The 22080-nt window shown below is 35.8% G+C and overlaps 4 protein-coding genes across 16 annotated transcripts in view; 2 read left to right on the top strand and 2 right to left on the bottom strand.

Moving 5' to 3' along the window:
* Positions 1 to 22080, top strand: part of LOC127858315 (uncharacterized) — a 131449-nt gene that overhangs the window by 27856 nt on the left and 81513 nt on the right. The window lies entirely within an intron of this gene.
* LOC127858325 (uncharacterized) overlaps positions 1 to 22080 on the bottom strand; it is a 154778-nt gene that overhangs the window by 6493 nt on the left and 126205 nt on the right. The window lies entirely within an intron of this gene.
* Positions 1 to 22080, bottom strand: part of LOC127858326 (uncharacterized) — a 148610-nt gene that overhangs the window by 4622 nt on the left and 121908 nt on the right. Inside the window, exons 1-2 of one of the 4 annotated variants that reach the window (XM_052395376.1) lie at positions 7370 to 7514; positions 2970 to 3132 (exon numbers count right to left, since the gene is read on the bottom strand). The exons of 1 other annotated variant lie outside the window; for it this stretch is intronic. The gene's annotated coding sequence lies outside the window, so the exon portion shown is untranslated. Of the gene's footprint in view, positions 1 to 608; positions 927 to 2969; positions 3133 to 7369; positions 7515 to 22080 lie in introns of those variants that run through there. 2 more of the 4 variants (XM_052395377.1, XM_052395378.1) reach the window with 2 other exon arrangements.
* On the top strand, positions 12047 to 18363 carry LOC127858327 (ras-related protein Rab-8A-like). The gene is made up of 4 exons (XM_052395380.1): positions 12047 to 12231; positions 14767 to 15014; positions 15459 to 15567; positions 16125 to 18363. The coding sequence occupies exons 2-4, from the start codon at positions 14792 to 14794 to the stop codon at positions 16474 to 16476; spliced, it is 684 nt and encodes a 227-aa protein (XP_052251340.1). The 5' UTR covers positions 12047 to 12231; positions 14767 to 14791; the 3' UTR covers positions 16477 to 18363.

The following is a 22080-nucleotide window of genomic DNA, read 5'->3' on the forward strand; positions in this document are numbered from 1 at the left end:
AGTTGTGTAAATTGTAAAAATAAAGTGAATTCAATAAATAATAACAAGAAATATATTTTACAAAACATATACGTCGTTGATTGTGGTTAGTATCGGTGAAAGTTAAAGTGTTACCGGTAGTTCAATACGATCAAAGAATAGCCGCACATTGTTAAATGATTCGATTATTAATAGTATGGGTTATGCTTAATAAATTGGCTAATATGGTGGAATAATTTTTATACAATTAATATAAATAGTACTTGTTAAGGAATTGTTGAAAACAATTAAGAATCTATTATTGACATACCATAATAATATCGCCGAATATCTTCGTTTAAGGTTTTTCTGGTCTAAATAAAATTCTAATTCACCTAGTTAAGGCAATAACGTGTACCGGTTTACAACCATTCGTTTACAGACCGTGAACTGACCTTGATACCGTGCGGGATGGAATGCAATACATAAAAGTGAGGTCACGATTCCACGACGGCTTGTTTAAAACTTAATACTTTTAAAGGTTTAACGGTACATTTCGAAAACAATTATATTTTACATAAGTTTGGAAGCTGTATACCGGTCACCCATCGAACTTTAAAAAGGTAATAACCATAGTATCATTTACTTACCTTGCAAAATTTAATAGTATACCGATTTCAACACACGTGTACGAGTGTAGCCTTATAAGTCAAGACGTGTCCTTTTAATACTCCTCCGACGTGAAACACCATAGTTTATTTTGAGAAAACATTCCATTTAAATTTCAGATATTAATTTTAACTCAGTTGAAAGGTGAATAATAAAATACTTCAGTGCAAAGGGGATAGTAAAGGTAGACACAAAGGCAAAGCAAGGCCATGCGAGACAAGTTTAATGTTACCAAAAACGCACTCATCCAAAACATGTCAATATAAAAGCAATATTTTATGCTAGTTTGATTCTTTGTTGAAGATTCGCCATATTACGCGAGATAAAATATTCACAAAATGTAGTCAGTTACAATGTTGATACAATATGATGTAATTTAAACATAAAATAATGAAGATAAATGACCTTGTTCAAATTCGCTTATCAATCGACATTTTATAGAATGAACTGATAATGTACGTTGTTCCATTTGAATAACAAATATGTAGTCATCGTAATGACACTTAAAAAAGGAGAGACATCAGTGCCGATGATTATTGAAAATTTTGAGGATAACAGAGATGACGACATTGAGATGATCTAAAAAAACGATGACGATTTTGATGAAACTGACGACTCGTCTACATAGGTCCACGACCATGTTTCGTACAATTTAGAAAATGGTAATAATCTGAACATATTTTGGTAAACTTGAAAATAAGACTCCGTATTTTTACGTTTTTAATATGAAAATAATTGTATTTCAGGTAACATAACCTTAATGTAGATTAGGTTAAAGGCGTGTAGATCAATTCAAATGACAAATTAATTTTCTAAAACTCAATTAATATTCCTGATTACGTTGTTTTAATTAGGCTGCTATCAAGGCTGAAACATATAACTTTTAAATATTTAATACAATAGAAATAATGTACAGAATCAATAACATGTTCAAGTGTTTTTGCATTTGTATCTTAATCTTTATGTTGCATTATTATACATGCGTTTGCTCACATTTTGTAAGGCGATGCGAAATACTTACGTGAGACAGTGTTTGAACCTTAAACATTCTTTATATTGACAGGAAGTTTGTACAACAAATTGTGCGCTTTTAATATTATTTAATCAGAAGATTGAACCAGCAAAAGGCTGTAATAGAGATGCGCCTCATAAACGTAATGATCATCGACAGCTGTTTCATAGAGATTTTAAGTCAATTATTTAGAAATTATGCAGATTGAAATGGCATTAATTCTTCAAAGCAGACAGACACAGATAAATCTGATGTGAGAAACACTTTCTCATACGAATCAATATTAAGTTAAAAAATTTGCTAAAAGCATTATGCATGATAATGACCTTCACTCAGAGTTACAAAGAAAGACGATCGATTTGTTTTTAAGTTATTATTTGATTGGATGCTTACAAAGAGCAGTTTAGGTGAAAAAATGAGGCAGTCTACAGTTCTTTAGCCCTATTTGCGCATTGCAATTTCCTTAATTTAAAGGGACTGTAAACCGCGATTTACGAAAAAAGAAAAGTTCTAAATTACCGTATATTTTTACAATTATTAGTTTATATTGATTAAAATATCACGACTGGTATATCACATTACTTGAAAAAGTTGTTAAGTTTTTATATTTTCAGTATATTCGGTAATAAATTTTACTGGGTATGTCTACCAGGTAACTACCAGTTTACTATAAATAAAGCAAATAGATTGATCATCATCGTCACGTGGTTAACCCAGGAATGCAAATTGTGCATGCGTAGTGAATTGTATAGATTTTATATATACAATTATCAATCTACTTGCGTTATTTATAGTGTGTATATCGTTATGTCATCTATTTTCACGATGTACGTCCGATTTCACACCGCGAAATTTTATTACCGAATATACTGAAAATACTTACTTTTTTCAAGTAATGTAATATACCAGTCGTGATATTTTAATCAATATAAACTAATAATTGTAAAAAATACGGTATTTTAAACTTTTCTTTTTTCGTCAATCGCTGTTGACAGTCCCTTTGGTGTATGGCCTAAAAATGTTTTGTTTTTTTATTCCAGAAGCTGAAATGTAAGTATAAATGGTCAATTTTCAAGTAATTTCACTTGCTTTCAGTAATTCGAAACTAAGTGACCTGGATTTTAGATAACATTCTGTACATGCTCAGTGAGAAGTAAACACATGTACTTCCTGCTTGAAGCAGCCGACATTTGACCGATTTCAACAATGGGCTTAAATAAGTTAGCAGTGCAAAAAAGTGTTATGGTTATGGTCCAGTATGTTTGGCTCAGTTTGAAAGTATTTGCTGTGATAGTGCAAAGCATGTTGTCGAGAGTGTGCGTAATCTTACCCGGGAAAGATAAATGCCATTGCCCGGTGTATCTAATCAAAGCGCTGCAGGCGCTGAAGGCCTGGTGCTAGATTTAGTGTGCTTGGGAAGAAGTATTGTCTGAATTTCTCCCTTTGTCCGAATTTATACGGATCGACCCTAGCGGTTGAGTGCAGCTCAGAGACTGAAAGAAAAGACCATATTTGTGTATTTACTACAGTGTGCATAGACGGTGGAGAACTACACGATACTTGTGGTGGGAACGATAACCTTTTGTTCAACTCTACAGATCTGGTAGAGGTTCGTCTACATAGGCGCTGAATGTATACAAAAACAACAACATGGCCGCAAAAACTGTTATTGTTGGCGTCAAATAAATCACTTTCAATAGCCTAAAATAGCTTTTAATTACATGATTAACACATCAGGAAAACACTCATACTTCCTTTGTAATGAGTATACAAAAGAAAATCCACTAACCCTGATAAAGAACGGTGTACAGATTGTGTACTTTGTTTCACGTATAATTTATCGCGCTCGAATTGCGCGCTCGATCTGCGCAGTGAAATACCATATCCGGTTACTTCGTCTATTACCGAGAATGATCGTGAATATTTGTTGTTGTTTTTTTCATTTTCTTTTTTCTGGAATGTCTTGTTAACGCAAAATAAAATAACAATATTTTTTTAAATACCAAATAATAAGGGCTTCAAAAAATGTCTCAGAAAAAAGTTCTTCTTACTGTCTCCGTAAACACTCGTATCTTTTCGGCCTAGAAGTGAGGAACTTATTCTCGCATAAATATGTAAACAATAAAAACTATGTCGTAGCCAATGCTTAGCAATTTTGCTTCAATAATATTTTATTACACTTTTTATGACGCTGTCATGCTATATAGAGATGTTCTGTATTTATAAGGCGGGTTATTGAGATTTGCGATGAACTACTTTTATTGCGCATAGGTTCAGAAATTGATATCATTACTATGGTCTTGGGGCTACGCCCCAGGCCAAAAATGGGTTTTTACGGGCAAGTTCCGTGACCCATGAAAAGGTTTATTTTAACCCAGATATCAATTTAAAGAACTTTTTCTGCATTGTTTTGTGCTTTATTTTCAAGCTGTTGATGAGCTGCACTGAATATTGTCTGGATCTATTTTCATGTTGTGACTGGAGGCCTTGTTTTGAGGGTGTTTTGCAGACCAATGGTTGTCGGCCTGTGGATTTTCATTAAAAACTGTAGACTGCCTCCAAAGCTTGGTTAAACAGTTACGCCGAAAAATACAACATAAAATTCTCATGGTGAGACGTAAATGGTGTATACCGGTATATAAGAAATAACAATCGATTAATGAAAAAACTATAATGGTATTTATTCTATGAAAAATACTATTTCCTAGGTTTGTTTCTCACATATATATGTAAATTATTGTTTTTGTTTTCTTATATTTTACTACAGTTCGGAAGCTTTATAGCCCATCGAACTGTAAAAAGGTAATAATAAAAGGATCATTTAAGCCACACACCTTATTTGGCGAAGTTAATTTAAGTTTAAATAAGAAACTTATTTTATCTATGCCAATTAGAATCTATTTGGTTGTTTCAAGGTATACATCCGTCTTTTTTTTGCGCTTTAAAACTTAAAAATAATCGCGTTTGTCGAAATGGGCGTATACGTCTAGAAATCCTACTTTCGGTTTTAAAGCGGTACCGTTTGAAAAAATAATAAATTACTTGCAAACTAGGCTATAGATTAAATGACAATTTTGCACACTTTCAAATTGCATCTATATGTATTGATCAACATGTATTTTATTTCAGAGTCAGTGGCAAAGTGTGGGGCTTTAACTTACCTTTCAAAATTAATAGTTTACCGATTTCAACACACGTGTACAGCATGAGAAAACGACACATATAACTGCCAGTAAGACAAACAATCACATAACGACTAAACGGCAATGCAGTCACTTGTTCAGAATTGGTTTGAAAACAAAAGGCTTAACGTTGTATTTGTTAAGATGATGAAATGCTTCATTCAATATATAAAAAAAGGTATATCGCTAAAATTGTATAAATTTGGAATGAAGTGCAAAATTTTAAGAATTGTTTAGGATATGTATTGTAATGTATAATAATGTGTTGAATCATGCTCTTACTGCTCTGATTATTTTATGAATGTCGATGGTTTACGTTAAGGGGAAGTAATGTCCCAGTTATTGGTTTCCCTATTTGTTGAAGATTTAGAAATGTTCCTTCAAAAAATATGTTCAATTTGGTATGCCTATTGATAACATTGTCTAAATACTTTGCTTTCGCAATTGTAGGCTAAAACACCTATTAAAGTTCAGTTTCTTTTAAATAAGCTCTATCAATATTGTGATTCATTGGGTTTAAACGTTAAAATTGAAAAAAAAACGAAAATTATTTTTCTTCGGAAACGTGGAGATCTATTAGAATGTGAACATTGGCATTAAAATGTGCACCAAATTGGAGTAGCTAAAGTATTTAATTACCTAGGTACTGTGTTTGTCTATACTGGTAATTTTAATCTGAATCAAGAGCATTTAGTGGATAAGGCCCTTAAAGCCATGAATGTTTTACTAAGTAAGTGTAATAGATAAGATTTATAACCTAGAATTTATTGCCAATTATTCGATGCTTTTGTTGGATCTACGTTAAATTATGCTGCAGAAACATGGGGTTATTCAAAATCGAAAGAAATCGAAAGAGTGCACTTAAAGTTTTGTAAAAGAATACATAATGCTAAACCTAATACTTGTAATGTTACAGTTTATGGTGAATTTGTTAGATACCCTTTATATGTAAATAGATACATCCGTCTATTAAATAATGGTTTAAGATTATATTTACAGATAATATTTATTTTACAAAAGGTTAACGAACAATCACCGGGTAACTGTTCTAAAGTTTACCGTAACTGGGTATATAATATTTAACTGATGTTGGATAATCATGGGTTTGCGAATGTGTTAAATAACATTTACAACATTAACCCTAAAACATTGTTTAATGTTTTTAAACAACTTGTTATGGACACCTTCAAACATTAATGGTTTGGTTACCTAGAAACGAGCTCTGTTTTAGATATCTATATGCAATTTAAACAAACGCTGGAGTATAAAATATATCTTCATGTTCTCCCCAAAGGTCTAAGATTATATTGTTGTAGACTGCGCATGTCGGCACAACCAGTACGTACCCATTCATGTAGATATGCAAGAAATAGTACACCGAGACAGAAACGACGCTGTTTAATTTGTAGCACACGGATATAGAAGAAGAATATCGCTTTGTATGCGTGTGCCCAAAATTGGAAACAATAAGATTTTTTTTATCAAACGGAAATACTATATATGGGCATCAGTATAAAAATTATTAGAATTAAATAAATCAATTAATATAGAAGATCTTATTAAACTATTACTTTTATAAAAGAATCTCTCATTGTGCGGTCTGAATTGTTTAATGCTTGTATTATATCAAATACGAATTAATGTGTGTTGATCTATTAATGTACGAATACAAATGGAACAATTATTCGCATGTATGAATTGCAGTAAATGTATTTTTTTTAAATAGTTAACCACGTCTGTATAAATATATTTTGCAAAGCCACAAGTATATTCATTATTTGCTCATCTCCACTACTGGTCCGGTCTGGTCTGGTCCGGTCTGGTCTTGTCTTGTCCAGTCCGGACCAGTCCGGTCTGTCTGGTGACATTTGGCGTTCGGATAACAGTTTGTGACCTTTAAACTTGCGGTTATTATGTGTAGAATTTCCTGGTGGTTTGTTTCGAACAGGTGGATGGTGTGAAATCGTATTCAAGTCGCCCTGTCCGTTTCGTAAAATACGACGTCGAACAATAAACCCGTGCGATATAAGCCAAAGCAAAACCTAATGTTCTGCTACCACAGGAAGCGGTATCACAAAAAGTGTGCTTGTGTTGTTCCATTACACTGCTCATTTGTGTCATGTTCGTCGAACCTCAATCGTGATACATCGGCTATCTCGGATTCCTCCGTAAGATTGATTTATGAAATAAATCGTCTGCTGATCCAGAGTGGTCGAACCTATGCGATTACATCGAGCTGCTTTTGTCATCAACTTAATGGTTTCATATTTCACAATATCTACGGTCCAAAAATAACCTAATTGGTAGATTTAGCCATTTATGAACATGAAGATATTACTGATAGTGACTACTTTGATAAGAGTGATTAAATAAAAATAAAACGTGGTTTGAAAATCGCATTCTCGGATATAAAAACGCATATTGACATTTACATTAAGGCATACTACATGCATTGTACATTTAGATCTATATAGTTTAAATATACCAATATAAAAAATTACTTGTCAGTTCGTGAGTATGTTATCATAACTTATCAAAGTCCGCTTACCTATGAAAGCAAAATAAATTTCCACAAATAAAATTCTAAATCCCAAATGCAGCTGAGTGCAAAACTGTATTTAAACATATATGAATCACATCTATAAAACTTTAACGGTGAGAAAGCTTTATAATCGCATACTTATGATAGGCGAGTGTTGACATTCATAAATCGATAATGTTCACTTTAAATTCGTAAACAAAATGTACCCGAACTACAAGAGCGTAGCTGCTCGTTTTCTTTAAAACGTTTGTCTTTACCCATTTATGCTTAGCGTCTAGAAAAAAGGCCTTGGAAAACAGCGTAGACCCAGATGAGACGCCGCATAATGTGGCGTCTCACCAGGGTCTGCGCTGTTTGCTTTTAAGGAATTTCTGTAAGAAATATTCTAAATATAGAAATAAGTATACTAGAAATCCCTAATTTTGGAAATACATTTATCAAATTTAGAAGAATAGGAGTGTCCACTAGGCATACATGGGTTAACATTTGTAAAATAAAGGTTAGTGCAGTGGTTGATACACGTGCTTCTCACCTGGACAACCACGGTCAAATCCCTAACGGCGAATGTGAGCATGGTTGGTGATCAATACACTTGACAACAGGGGTTTCCTCCGGGTACTCCGATTTCACCCCACCCACAGCATAAGCCAACACCAAAATGTAATATCTTTCAGTGAAAACTAAACAGCTGGACATTTGAACCATAATTCAAAATCCGTCCCGGCTTACGCGAGTCCAGTAATTTTATAAGGTTGGTATGCTGGGACACACACCCCTTTCTTTGAATAAAAATCAATAGCGGGTGGAAAAGGACCTCATAAACTTTGTAATGTACAGGTTGTATACGGATGCTTAAATGTCACACCACACTGCGATCGCATTTTACCAATCACAATAGACATGGTTGACAATACCACAGATTGAGTTCGGGATCAAATAAAGACGACACTAATTATTGTAGAGATACATACTCCGAATGCCGATATTTTGGAATAACGCGCTTCGGACATTTTGTTAAACACGACACCAACCGTGGAAATAGATCAAACAACTTTATACACGAGCCAGTTACGCTCTTCGAAATCAACTCATGTTTTAGATGTAACAAGCACTATTACCAGCGTCAGTTAATTGTGAAACTATTTTTTTGCTTGCATAACGCAACTGGTATTTCGCAATGTATCGCAAGTGTTTTTAGAATTTTCAGTCAAACTAGGCAAAGTCTATTCGAAAATATTATTATTTTATCGCCATATAACGGAACAAGTGCATATGGACTTGCCAATACCCAACAAGTCACTCAGTTTGACATATTTATATACACATAGTAGATGCATAGCGGTAATCAGTATTCTGAAATATCTCTAGATAACGTGTAACATAAATGTGGATGTACCGATCATAAGGGATGAAATGGTAACCTAGTGACAGTAGTGTTAGGTATTTTTTTTAATAGCACGTGCATGGCATGAAACGAAAATTTACATCTCATTTGTGCTTTTTTAACTTACTTAATTCACAAGTGCTCATGTCGAGGCTTTTGTGATCATAACTTATTCCATTTAGTCTGGCGTTGTCCCTTGTGCGTTGTCCGCACATGCTCATAAATGAAGACACATTCCGCCTAAACTTGATTTTTACTATGAAGAGACTTTCTTTAAACGAAATATAACATACAAGCGAAAAGTGTCGGCTCTTATTAGCATGTGGGGACTTCACAGACTAATTTGGGACGGCGCTGTACGCACATGCATTAAACCCCCTTTTCACAGAGCACGGCTCATCTAAATTTTATCACAATATTTGACTCTAAGGTTTATTTTGTGATCGCTTTTGTAAAGACATTATAACTATGTAAGGTATAATAAAGTCAAGATTTTGTACGAGTTTGAATGTAAACACAAAAGCATTTATTTAAAACGAATTTATATTACATGTTTTGGTATTGTTAGGTGACGTAAACACTGTATTTGTATGTAATGACGAATAACCCTAACCTATGTACTTCAACAAGCCTAATTTTATGTCCGCGAACAGGGCCGTACCCAGGAAATTTTGACTGGGGGGTCCCAAACTGGGAGGGTGCGGGAGGGGTTGCCCCTCCCAAATAGATATTTTAATTAGGCACTGTTCAAGGTGAATTTTAATGCATATAGAAACATTATTTTGTGCTATAAATTTATCAATATATAACAAGTAAATCAGCACCTTTCTGAAGTCTAAAGCTTTAACCATCAGGGGCCGTCTATGTGACATGGGGGAGGGGGGATGTCACAAATTTATTTTTAAAAAATATGTCTAATTTATTTATTATTTCTTTAGTAGAATTTAAAAATAATTTTCAAAAAAGTGTGAAACCTTTGAATTAGTTTTATGTCAAAACAAGACGAATTGCGTATCTCCTGAATATGTTGTTCGAATGTTTAATAGGTAACTTGGCTTGGTCGGCTTATTCAATAGGCACAACCTCCACACAGATTTCAATGACGAAATAATTTATTGGACTGTTCCATTTTTAGTTAGTAAATGATTGGAAGAAAATCAAAATTGTAATTTCGTTTTTATTAGAGGTTAACACGTGGATAAATATTCATACTACCCATTGTAACAACCCTACAGTCATAAAAGCCTGTAACGTGAAAGTTCTTTTACCGGTAAGTGAAATTTTAATACGGTTTACTAGTGAATTACTGCAAAGACCTATAGATAACATTTTATAGGTCTTTGATTACTGTATGTTTTAGATAAAATTTGAATAAGGTATTAATTTAAAAAAGAATGTTCGAAAGAGTGAGTTTGTGACGTACTTTGGGGGGGGGGGGGGGGGCCAATCAAAAGAAGTGTTACACCAACCATCAAAAGATGAAGCATTGAGCACAATGGGACAGATAGGGGATGTGTGTACAAGGTGACAAGAAAACATAGCCTAGAGGCTTATCTCCACTGTCGAGTAAATTAGCGCTAATCCCCTTGTGTATCAGGGGCAATAAAACACATCTGCGAATTTGTATTGCGGGGAAATGTGCTGTGAGAAAATTTTTCAGTAGGCCCATTATTAAAAAATCATAACTCAACAGCCAGCTGGGGGTCCAGGGCCCCTGGGCCGAGTGCCTGGGTACGAGGTAAATAGCAAAAATTTTGGAAACGTATGTGGAAGTCTTTGAATTTAAACAATGTGCACAAAACGAACACAAACAACAATGTTAAGAAGGGGTTAGAATTTTGTTTCATCATGTTTTTCTGAAACGTCAAATGCTTTTCAAAACTTTTATATTTTTAATTGTTAACTATGATGCCCAAATTTATGCTCCCATTAATGTTGTGTTACATTTGGTGTTTTCTTAGTTCCACATCAGCATACGATTCCACGAAGATCGAATCTTTTGAGGTTTACTTTTCGTTTTGATTCTCAATACTTTATATTAACCCTGCGTTTTGGTTGCTTGAGCATTCATGGCTATGTGGCGGTAACATGATACTATGGTCGATTCGACTTTGGCTAGTTTTTACTTTTATTTCGTACAATTTCGACCTACCGATTGCATTTATGTAAAGGCATATTAGTGTCAGGTTTAAATGACGCAGGTTATACAACCGCGTGCCTATTACACCCAAAACATAATTTGATTTCCAAGTGCGTAGCTGGAGGTTGTATGTAGTTTTGTGCTTAATTTCTTTGGTTCGTGTCATGCTTATGAAATGTCCAAAGCGCGTTCTGCAAAAATCTCGTGTTTCGGATTATGTATCTGTTCAATGATTCGTGCCATCTTTATTTAACCCCCAACTCCAATTTAGAGTATTATACCATTGTATATTGTGTATGGATACTGTTGTGGTATCAGTGTGATGAGGCTTATAAGCTGATCATAACTACACGACAAGTTGCCAACCAACTGCCCTATGTTTTTCGAAATGCTAGTGCATACTAACAATTTATGCTTAACCTGAAGTATTATTACGCAATTATACTACATCCCTTCAAAAGCACTGTTACGGAACAGGATGTTTTGGTCTTGTTATCTTTACCAAGCACATTTATGTATTATTCATCGCTATATTATCTTGTATATGATTACATTTGACTTAATAAAGCATCATTATGCAACCTATCTGTGTGTGTGTGTGTGTGTGTTTGTGTGCGTGCGTGTGTGTGCGTGCGTGCGTGCGTGCGTGCGTGCGTGCGTTCGAGCGTGTGTGTGTGTGTGTGTGTGTGTGTGTGTGTGTGTGTGTGCACTTTGACGTATATGCGCTCCTTCTGCGAATGAGTCTGAATTTGTTTAAGGAAGCGAAATGTGTCTCAGCACTCCAACCTAATAAAACCAAACCCTAATAAATAGTTTGAATAATTGCGTTTTTCTTAAAATTTAAATATGTTCAATATATATATGTCGTCTAATGCTGTGTGTGTGGTGGGGGCGGAGGGGGGGGGGGGGGGTACCGGACTACCTTAAGGTAGCCCTTTGTGTCCGTTTACTGACCACCAACCAAACTCACATGCGCCAGGAGCGGGGATTGAACCCCGGTCGCTTATGTGAGAAGCACGTGTACCATCCCCTGCGCTAACTAGACACCCATCCTTATACAACTTAAATTAATACATAGGCATTTAAGAAAAATACGATCAACTACGCCCCTGTATTTCGGGTACAGTCTTTGTTTACGAATTTCAAGTGAAAATTATCGATTGATGCATGTCTCTACTAGCCCATTGTTAGTATGTGATGATACAACGTTTTAAGTTTTGCGGTTATATTGATGTTTTCAATACATTTATGCACACCGCAGCGTTTGGGATTTATACTTTATTTGTGCAAATATTTTGCATTTATAAGTGAGCGGACTTGGATAATATACCAACGAAGTCAAAGGTTATAACTTATATTGACATGTTTAAATGATACAAACTTAAAATAAATAAAGTGTAAATGCCTTACTGTAAACGTCCGTAAGTGTTTTCTTTCGTATATCAAAACAACGATAAAAAACAATGCGTGATAATTATCATAAACAGTCTGCTGGAAGGCTTCACTATAAGTATACTTTTCACTTTCATAAAAATCCCAGTCTAGGCGGAAAGTGTCGTCCCTGATTAGCCCGCGCGTACTGCACAGTCTTATTTGGAAAGACTCTCTACGCATATGGATGAAACAACGTTTTCCAATAATGAGGCACAAATTGTAAATAATACTAATATTATTATTACCTTTGTCTACTTATATTGATTATGAACCTTTATAACGTTTGTAACTTATTTTCGAGGTAAAAGAACATTAAATATATGTGACAGGCAAATATACGAAATAGTATTTTTCATAACACACATGCGGATATTTTTCATAAATGATTTTGTTTTTCTATTAATGTGTTCGTATTTCTGATATGTACACTCTTTTTGGCATCAACTCCAGACATATATGTTGTAGTATGACTACCGGGTATTAGTATTATTCCCTGTATTCTTACATTTATTACATCTGCCACTGCTCTTATGGTATTTGTCGCGCACCATTTTCATTATCTATACCGCACATGAATTTGTTTTATAGTTTGTCTGATGACTTGTTGCAATCTAATTTATTTCATTTGATTATGAGATAAAAATGCACTGCGGATGTCTATGTAGATAACGTAAGACATATAATAAACTACCGTATTTTGGGGAGACTAATTAACGCATAGTTTATGTGTTTTGCACATGTATCCAGCATATACTAGACAGAGATAAAGGCGGTTCGTTCATATGCACTCGAGGAAGTATAATAAATCGACATGGCGTTCGTCCAAGGGTACGCTGGCTATACGATCTTGACATTAATTTTGAGTAAATAATTTAGTTCTGCCAAGTAATATCAATTAACAGGTATATACTCTTAGGTTGACTGGTTGGACGCAGGATTGTACCATAGATAATAATATGATGATCTGATTATCGCCTTAAGAAGTCAATTGACATGTTTACTTTCATCAGTTGCAATTAACCAAATAATTACTTGATAACATATCCAGCGTATTTCTTGTTTAAAGAATTGGTAAAAGTAAGTAAAATGATGATTTTCAACAAACTTGTTACAGATTCAGATAAGAATATATAGATTTTTAACATGCAAAATAACACTTCTGACTTATTTTTTTATACATAATATTGGTTCATTAAAGGATGATTATCATTTTATAATCGGTAAAATATTTAAGCGTTTAAAACGCTTTTCGTTTAAAAATTCGAATATATACAAGTTAATGTGCCGCTGTGAAATACTAAGGTGGTTTTGCTTCAAGAGGTTCCTGTTTCGAATCCCGGGTAAGGCAATATGTTATATTCAAACCTTGCAATTATATTTAGTTTTGCCAATTAAACACTACATATTTGTAAGCAAACATATTTTTTCAAAAATACGAAAAACTGTGAACAAATCGCTTTAACTGAGAGTGGAAGTTAAGATCAAGTAAAATGGGTTCAACATCATTAATTAATTATTATTGTGTTCAAATTTTGTCGTCCCATTCGTATGGAAAATGTTGCCTACGTCTGATTAATGTGCCTGTCTGCTTTGAAGAATAAATGCAATTGTTATCTGCCTGAATGCAAAATAATTGACTTTAAATATCATACACAACATACTTCCGACTTATAATCTCTGTATAACAGCTATTGATGTTCAAAACGTTTACGTAGGCTCATCACTATTACAGCATATTGCCGGTTCAATGCTCCGATCTAATAAAAGCCAGGGCGCAAAATTCATGTCTTATGTTTTAATTTACTAGAAGATAACAATTTTGATGAAACTGTTCCGATATGGCTATGTCAACAACGATGAAGTATTTTTAAAGCGACACTCACTATCTCATATGATTATTACGGTTTTCCCAAAAAACGTGAGCAAACGCGTGTATGATGATTCACAATAAAGTTGAGAGTGCAAATTTTAAGAGAATGATTTTTATATTGTATATACAATTTATCCGAAATGTTTTTAGTCTGCTTTGATACCAGCCTGTTTCAAACAAAGTTTAAATATATTGCAGTAATATTCATTAAGTTTAAGAAAAATAAGATGCCATTTAAATTGATATTGACACATCTTACCTAATTTATGTTTTGTTCATTTGTAATACCTGAAATTAAAATAACTCAAGCTTCAAAGGTGTTACAAATATGGAGTCGTATTTTCAGGTTTACATAAATATGTTCACATAACATAGGTGAAACTAAAGCTGTTCTTGTTGGCTAGTGGTCATCATAGCAACAGGTTCGAATTTCTTTACGTACTCCGACTGTTTGTGAGTCTAGTACACGTTTATTACGTACGGTAGGAGTGCAGGTCCTCATATTTTAAATCATCAGGCGCGGAACGTCCTCGTATACTTAAAAATCCACCAGCTGTAACCTTCGCTCGATTCAGATAAACACGATGTTCATTTAGCGACATGAAGCCCAGTGAATACAGTTACGTCTTCAAATGCGTCATCATTGGTGATTGTCACGTAGGCAAGACGACGCTGCTACGGCGCATGCTCGGGGAGCCCTTCCTGCCCAAGCCCGCACCGATGCGAAACAGTCCAATCTCGCTGCGGCATCTACAATGCGTCGACAAGATTTTCACAACGTCCGAAGGAGACCGAGTGAAGTTGCAAGTCTATGATACAATGGGTTAGTTGTTTTGGAACCAGTTTTAACTGAGACCGTTTTGACTGGGACTTTCATAAAAGAACCGATTTGACTGAGACGGATCTGAACGGAGCCGGATTTACTGAGACAGATGGGAATGGTTCTAGTTTATATAGAAATGTTTGTAACACAATTGAAATGTCTTTGAGAGGAAGAATCTTTTCTTTTCTCATAAATAGAAACAATGTTATTTTCTTCGAATTATAAAAAAATATGTAATGATTTTTGTTGCGACGCCCTGAAAAACTTTTTCGGCAAATCGTTACCAAATGTAATTATCATTATGCAAACTATTTTTATAAGTCCAATTATTGAAGTTCATTCGTAAACGCATGCGTACAGCGTCAATAACTATGCAGTAACCCCAAAAGAAGCACTGCATTGTAAGAGTGCGGAACACGATAAAAGTTTACGCTTTTCTTGCAGGTTTAGAGCGCCACCGCAGTCTGACGTTGTCCTACTATAGAGATGCCCATGTTTGCCTTATCTGTTATAACGTCCACAATCCAGAATCGTTCGACAATCTCAAAACATGGTGAGAGCTTACTGACCTAGTCCGCAAAGGCACAAAACTCCATGGATCGTTTGTAATGGACATCTTACCGACCAACATGCAAACAAACCGCATTGAAATCGGTCACATAATCACGATCATTGATCGTATAGTTACAATATACTGTAATATCATTAGTAGTCTTGGGACATTAATGATTGTTGATTTTGTGGATTTACCGATCGGAAAACATCGGACAAACGAACGACGCAAATTGCTCTTGTTTCACAATCCACGAATTTACGTGTGCTCGAAAAAGTTAACCCACGATATTTCATGTCGACGAATATTAATCAGCCATGCTCTGTGAAAAGGGACTTTAATGTATGTGCGGAAAGTGTCATCCCAGAATAGCATGTGCAGTCCGCAAGGCTAATCAGGGACGACACTTTTCGCCTAAAATTGATTTGTTGCTTAGAAGAGACTTTCTTGAAACGAAAACATATCATATAAGCGGAAAGTGTCGTCCCGGATAAGCCTGTGTGGACTGTTAATATATATATAAAAAGTGAAACATTTTATAATTATTTATTTTACAGGCTAGCAGACGTTCACAAATACCTGGGCAGGGACACACATTTGGTCAAGATGTTGGTAGGAATAAACAGCCGGGCGCCGGCTTTGTTTGTGAATGGGTCTATACCCGGCATAGATACGGAATTCGTGGATGTCGAACTGATCACTAAAAGGCCTACGGAGCTCGCGCAAGAGTACGATACTCTCACGTGCGAAGTTCAACTCTGCGATGACACAGACGTGAAAACGTGTTTTAAAACGGCCGTAGATTCGCTCGTGAAACGTTTTCATGATGACTATGCGCGAAGCCCTGAGCTGGACAACGGGTCCGTACATCTTACTGCCGACAGCTCAAAAAGGAGCACATGCTGTTAGAAATAAACTGCTTTTTAACAAGCAGTATTTTTCTATACCGCGATTTACGACAAACCATATGGGCATTGGTTTTTTTTAAATTCAAATCGCCCTTTTGTCCGGGTTATTTACCAACTACTGGGTGTTATGAAAAAGGTTTGATATTGTAGCACTTTTTTAACAAAGGATATTTTGCAATTTGTGGTAAGTTGCAAACAAAACAATGTGTGTTCCCGACAGAAAAGCCACAAGAGAACAATATATTTCTAACGTGTTATTGCCTTCAGCAGGTTTTCATGTCCACATATTAACAGTTTGAGCCCAGGTTGCAAATCTTCTTAGTTTCTTTGCTCTTGTTATGACAACCATGAATGTCCTGTATACAATGTCCCTCATTGCACACCCATAAATGTTCATCGTCTTGTCCGTTTCAGAGCTTTTTTAAAAATATAATAGCAATGTTATTTCAAAAAGCAAACATCGGGCTATTGGCTATATAGATCTTACCTTCTGTTATGCACTCTGGATCAGCAAACGATTTATTGCATAAATCTATTTTACGGGGTATTCTGGACATAGTAGATGTAGCATGATCGTGCTCTCAACAGACACGATATCTATCTCACGGAGGAATTTTGAGCTAGTCGATTCATCACGATTGGGCTCTAAACTGAAACAATACTTACCTCACGGAGGAGTCCGTAGCTAGTCGATGTATCATGATTGGGCGCAGACACGGTATCGATCTAGCGATGTATAATCAAATACGGCCGGTTTCTGTTTTCTCTTTTTTGTCTCGTATATTGTTTCACAGCCGGATCGACTGGCTCAGATGGTAGAGCTCTGGAATTCAAAGTTGAGAATCGCGTGTTTTAACCCCGGCTCGGCAACATACCTTGTGTCTTGATTGGTCAAGAAATCATTTATACGGCCATTCTCAACTCTACATCTGATTCAAGAAGGTTGTCATTAACCAGCATATTAGTAAGTTACAGCGGTAACCCCAACCATACAAACAAACAATATCGTTCGACAAATCCCGTATAACATTTATTTTTTACATTTATTAACGGAACGCTATATGAAACATGCGATTTAAATATTATTTGATTACCATCTGGCAAATGGAGTTTATGTACATATTTGCGTCAGTTATACAGTATTGCCCACCGTGTGCTGACAAGACAAAGTGTTTTATTTTGTTTAATATATTTTGTTAACTGGGCAATTACATGGTAATACCCAGTTTAATAGTTTTTGAAAAAGTACTCTCATATATTTGATGAGTTTTAATGTACATGTAGTTTCTTTCTGTGATGTTTTTATGTTCAAAGATGATATGTTCTCCATCACAAAATGTGATCAATTTACATTTAGTTTACATGTGACCTGTTAAAAGTGACCATTAAAGCACTGCCAGAACTAGTTATTTCTTTGGATCATGTAGTTTTCAATATTTATATTATTGTAAACATTTTTGTGAAAATGCTTTTGCTTTTAAGAACAATAACACAGCGACCAGAATAGTTATTATAATCTAGATGTACTGTATTTGACTGAAGTGCGATGTAATTTATTTATGTAACGGTATATAGTTCAGCCAAAACGGCCATTTGATTGTAAATGAGCGGCTCTGCGGAAACGAAGCTTAATGCATGTGCATTAAGTGTTGTCCAAATTAGTCAGTGCAATCCGTTGGTGGAAGGGGTGGGGGCTATACGAAAAGGCACCGGACAAAAATCGATCAAACAATCGATCGGTAATCGATTTCTACTATTTCCCACATGAAATCGTGAAATTCGCATACGCCCTAGTGTACTTAAAAAATTATTTACAATAAATCGTGTTCACATTATATTGAACGTTATAACTGTCGATTTGCATGTTAACAATGTGTTTACAAACTACATGAAATAAATTGCTTACTTATTATATGTATAAAGCTTTATGTATGTCACGACTAATTAAACATTTAAAATTTAAATTTAATATATCACATGATTTTTCATGTTTAAATAAGTCGTGTTTCAGTATCATTCTCCAAATTCTTGGCATTCACGCTTGCTCAGCTTTATCGGAATTGTAAAAATGAGCCTCGCTCTTGGACAAAGGGCCAAAAACGCATATTCGTAACGTATTGTCCCATATTAGCTCGTGGGACAAAGGGCCTTAACGCATATTCGTAACGTATTGTCCCATGCCTCGCTCTTGGACAAAGGGCCTTAACGCATATTCGTAACGTATTGTCCCATATTAGCTCGTAGGACAAAGGGCCTTAACGCATATTCGTAACGTATTGTCCCATATTAGCTCGTGCAGTACAAACTGGATTTTCGCTAAGAAGAGTCTTCCAGTGCGTACTGTACAGGCTAATCACGAACAATGCAAATGAATTAACCCTTTACCACTTACCGGTAGATACGTATTTTCACGCATTGGTAGTCCCTTAGGAAGTTAGATTTAATTTAAGATATTTCTTACTAGAATCTAGTATTTAAGGCTTCATCTCCGAACTAAAAATACTGATGAGCAGCAAAGAGCATACAACCTGAACAGACTGCGAGTTACTCGCAGGCTCTTTTGGTTTTATGCTGTTTGCACATAGCCATTTTCACTTTGCTTCTAAGTGGGAAAGGGTTAAGAGCAAGGCTCAAATGAATGGTCATTAAATGAGTCGTGTTCTGAGAAAACTGGGCATAATGCATGTGCGTAAAGTGTCATCCCAGATTAGCATGTGCAGTCCACACAGGCTAATCAGGGTCGACACTTTCCGCTTGTATGACATTTTTCGTTTAAATGAAGTCTCTTCTTAGAAAAAATCCAATTTAGGCGGAAAGTGTCGTCCCTGATTAGCCTGTGCGGACTGCACATGCTAATCTGGGACGACACTTTACGCACATGCATTATGCCCATTTTTCTCAGTACACGACTCAAATTTGACCTATATATTGATGGTTGGACTAAATTCAAGTAATACTGAATGGCCGTTATCTATCTAGAGCTTAAACGTACAAAGCGCACATCCTTTGACTTAATATTTGAACTGATGAAGTTTGCCTAATGGGGATGCAAATTCTAATAATCGGGTTTTGACATTAATAGTACATAACTGCGAACAAAGGAACGTCTGCACATATTTTTGACAGGTTCAAACAAAAGCTCTTGTCCTGTCGTCATAACAAAACACGCTGTGATGGAAAATCATGTTAAGCTCGACTTTTCACCAAATAATCCGAAAAAATACTCCCCCAATTGTCGGCGTCCGCATCTACGTAATGCTTTGGTCAACGTGAAACAATTCTCTATCCACTTTTGGCAGTCGAAAGTTCACACTTATTTTCGGGGTCGAAATACTTAAAACATTCAGGTTCACGATTGCCTTCACCCTATGGAACAGTATACACCACAGCCAAGTCATGTCTCGCTGAGGTAAATACAACATCCTGGTCGATCAACAACATGGCTTTCGGCGAAGACGCGTCTTTGAGTCGCAACTCATCCTCTCAATACAAGACCTTGCTGCATCTATTAACGTTGGTCAGTAGATCGTTGCAATCTTACTTGACTTACAAAAGCCTTCGATTTTTTTCCGAACCAACGACTCCTCGTGAAACTGAGACAATCCGGTATCAGAGGGCAAATCTTAGCCCGGATAGAGAGCTTCCTAATTTAACGACGTTAAATGGGTCTTAGTCGAAGGAAAATTCTCAAACTCAGCCGACGTCAAGTCAGGCGTCCATCAGGGCTCTGTCTCTGGACCACTTCTCTTTCTAGTGCACGTTAACGGTCTGCCATGCCCTGTAACCTCAAAAACCCGTCTCTTTGCCGACGACAGTCTTATGTACAAAAGGATCAAAATAGCAGAGGATGCAACCGAACTCCAGCTCGACCCACAGAAATGGGAAAAAGACTGGCAGATGTCAAACTCGTCAAAATATGAAGTCTTACACATCTCCAAAAAGCACAAACAAAGATAGTTCGAGCATGTAATCCATAGACAGAGGCTTTTAAATGTAGAGGAAGGATTATACATCAGCGTTATTATATCGGACATGTCTTGGAATTCGCATGTAGCAATAGTCACCCAAAATGCAAGCAACACACTAGGTTACCTTAGGCTGCCCACCTAGCTTTCAAGCACGCACATACACCACTTTAGTGCCAACAGCTTGAAGCCGTTTAGAGACGCGCTGCTCGTCACGTGAAAGGCAACTACAGGGGGTGTTCCATAAACGATCGTACGACAATTTTAACTTACGAGATAATTGTGTGATCTAAATAAGTCGACGAACTAGCTCGCCATGCTCGTCAAATATATGCGGCGCTTGATATGCCAATGTTATTAATTAAGTACTGAACACGTATAATCATTTGATATGGACTTAAGCAATTATGTATCTTCGAACAATTAAATGGATCGTATCTTAAATGTGTACAACGAGGTTTGTTGAAACGTTGCTCAGAACCACAAGCAACAACTCACAGATGATAGTTGATATTGGATGGGAGACCGGCAAAGAGAGACGTCAGCAGGGAGGATAACATATTTATGAACAACAAGCAGCTATTAAATGTTACGTCTTTGTTCCACTGAAACCCAGCCAATTTCAGCAAGCAGGTTGTTTATTGAAGAAGACCTGCTTAATTCATTAATAACCCTTGGTGCTTCACATGGATATTTTTCGTATCGCAAACAGTTGTCCCAGATACATTATGTTTGTTCTTATATGGGGCGTAAGAAAGATGCGTATATTTGGTTTAGAGTTCGGCGTGTTAAAATTAATTTAAACAGTCTCACGGATCCGTCTTTTTGATTTTATATTGAGACTACTATCAATGTGCTTATGCAAACGACCATAATGACCAATTGAACGATTTTGGTAATTGTGGGTTTTAACAAAAGCTAACGAATTTCTGTTTATCTGTTAATAAAGGTAGTAGTGAGGAAAAGGACACTGTACGCAAATATTCAGCACTTTAAATATAACAAGAGAACTGTGAGCACATTACGTATTAACAAAACGTATAATCATTAATGATCACAAATATCCTTAGCAATTATGGAAACGTATTATGCAGTAAACAATGATTATAAGATAAAACATTTACTAATGACAAGTTCAACAAATATGAGATCAGTATCTCAAATACTTTAAACACTATCAACAACATATTAGCTCTTACCGACAGGCATTACATATAAAACTTGCAGTCAACACCATATACGCACTTACCGACAGGCATTCAATTACCACGTGCAGTCAAAACAATATACCCTCCAACCGACAGGCATTCCACATACCACGTGCAGTCAACAGCATAAAACATCTTATCGAAATACATTCCCTATACCACGTGCAGTCAACAGCATATACCATCTTATCGAAATACATTCCCTATACCACGTGCAGTCAACAACATATACCCTCCTACCGACAGGCATTCAATATACCACGTGCTGTCAACAACATATACCGTCTTACCGAATGCCTTCCATATACCACGTGTAGTCAACAATATATACCATCCTACTGACAGGCATTCCATATACCACGTGCCGTCAACAACGTATACAATCTTACCGACCAGCACTCCTACTACCACGTGCAGTAAACAGCATATACC

Source organism: Dreissena polymorpha, chromosome 14, assembly GCF_020536995.1.
Source record: "Dreissena polymorpha isolate Duluth1 chromosome 14, UMN_Dpol_1.0, whole genome shotgun sequence".
NCBI classification, from domain to species: domain Eukaryota; kingdom Metazoa; phylum Mollusca; class Bivalvia; order Myida; family Dreissenidae; genus Dreissena; species Dreissena polymorpha.

What these genes read in the sequence shown, in the direction of transcription:
- LOC127858327 (XM_052395380.1), top strand. Translation starts at nt 14,792, where the DNA reads ATGAAGCCCAGTGAATACAGTTACGTCTTCAAATGCGTCATCATTGGT. An exon ending in GCAAGTCTATGATACAATGG is followed by an intron (nt 15,015 to 15,458) that starts GTTAGTTGTTTT and finishes CTTTTCTTGCAG; the next exon opens with GTTTAGAGCGCCACCGCAGT. An exon ending in TTCGACAATCTCAAAACATG is followed by an intron (nt 15,568 to 16,124) that starts GTGAGAGCTTAC and finishes TTTATTTTACAG; the next exon opens with GCTAGCAGACGTTCACAAAT.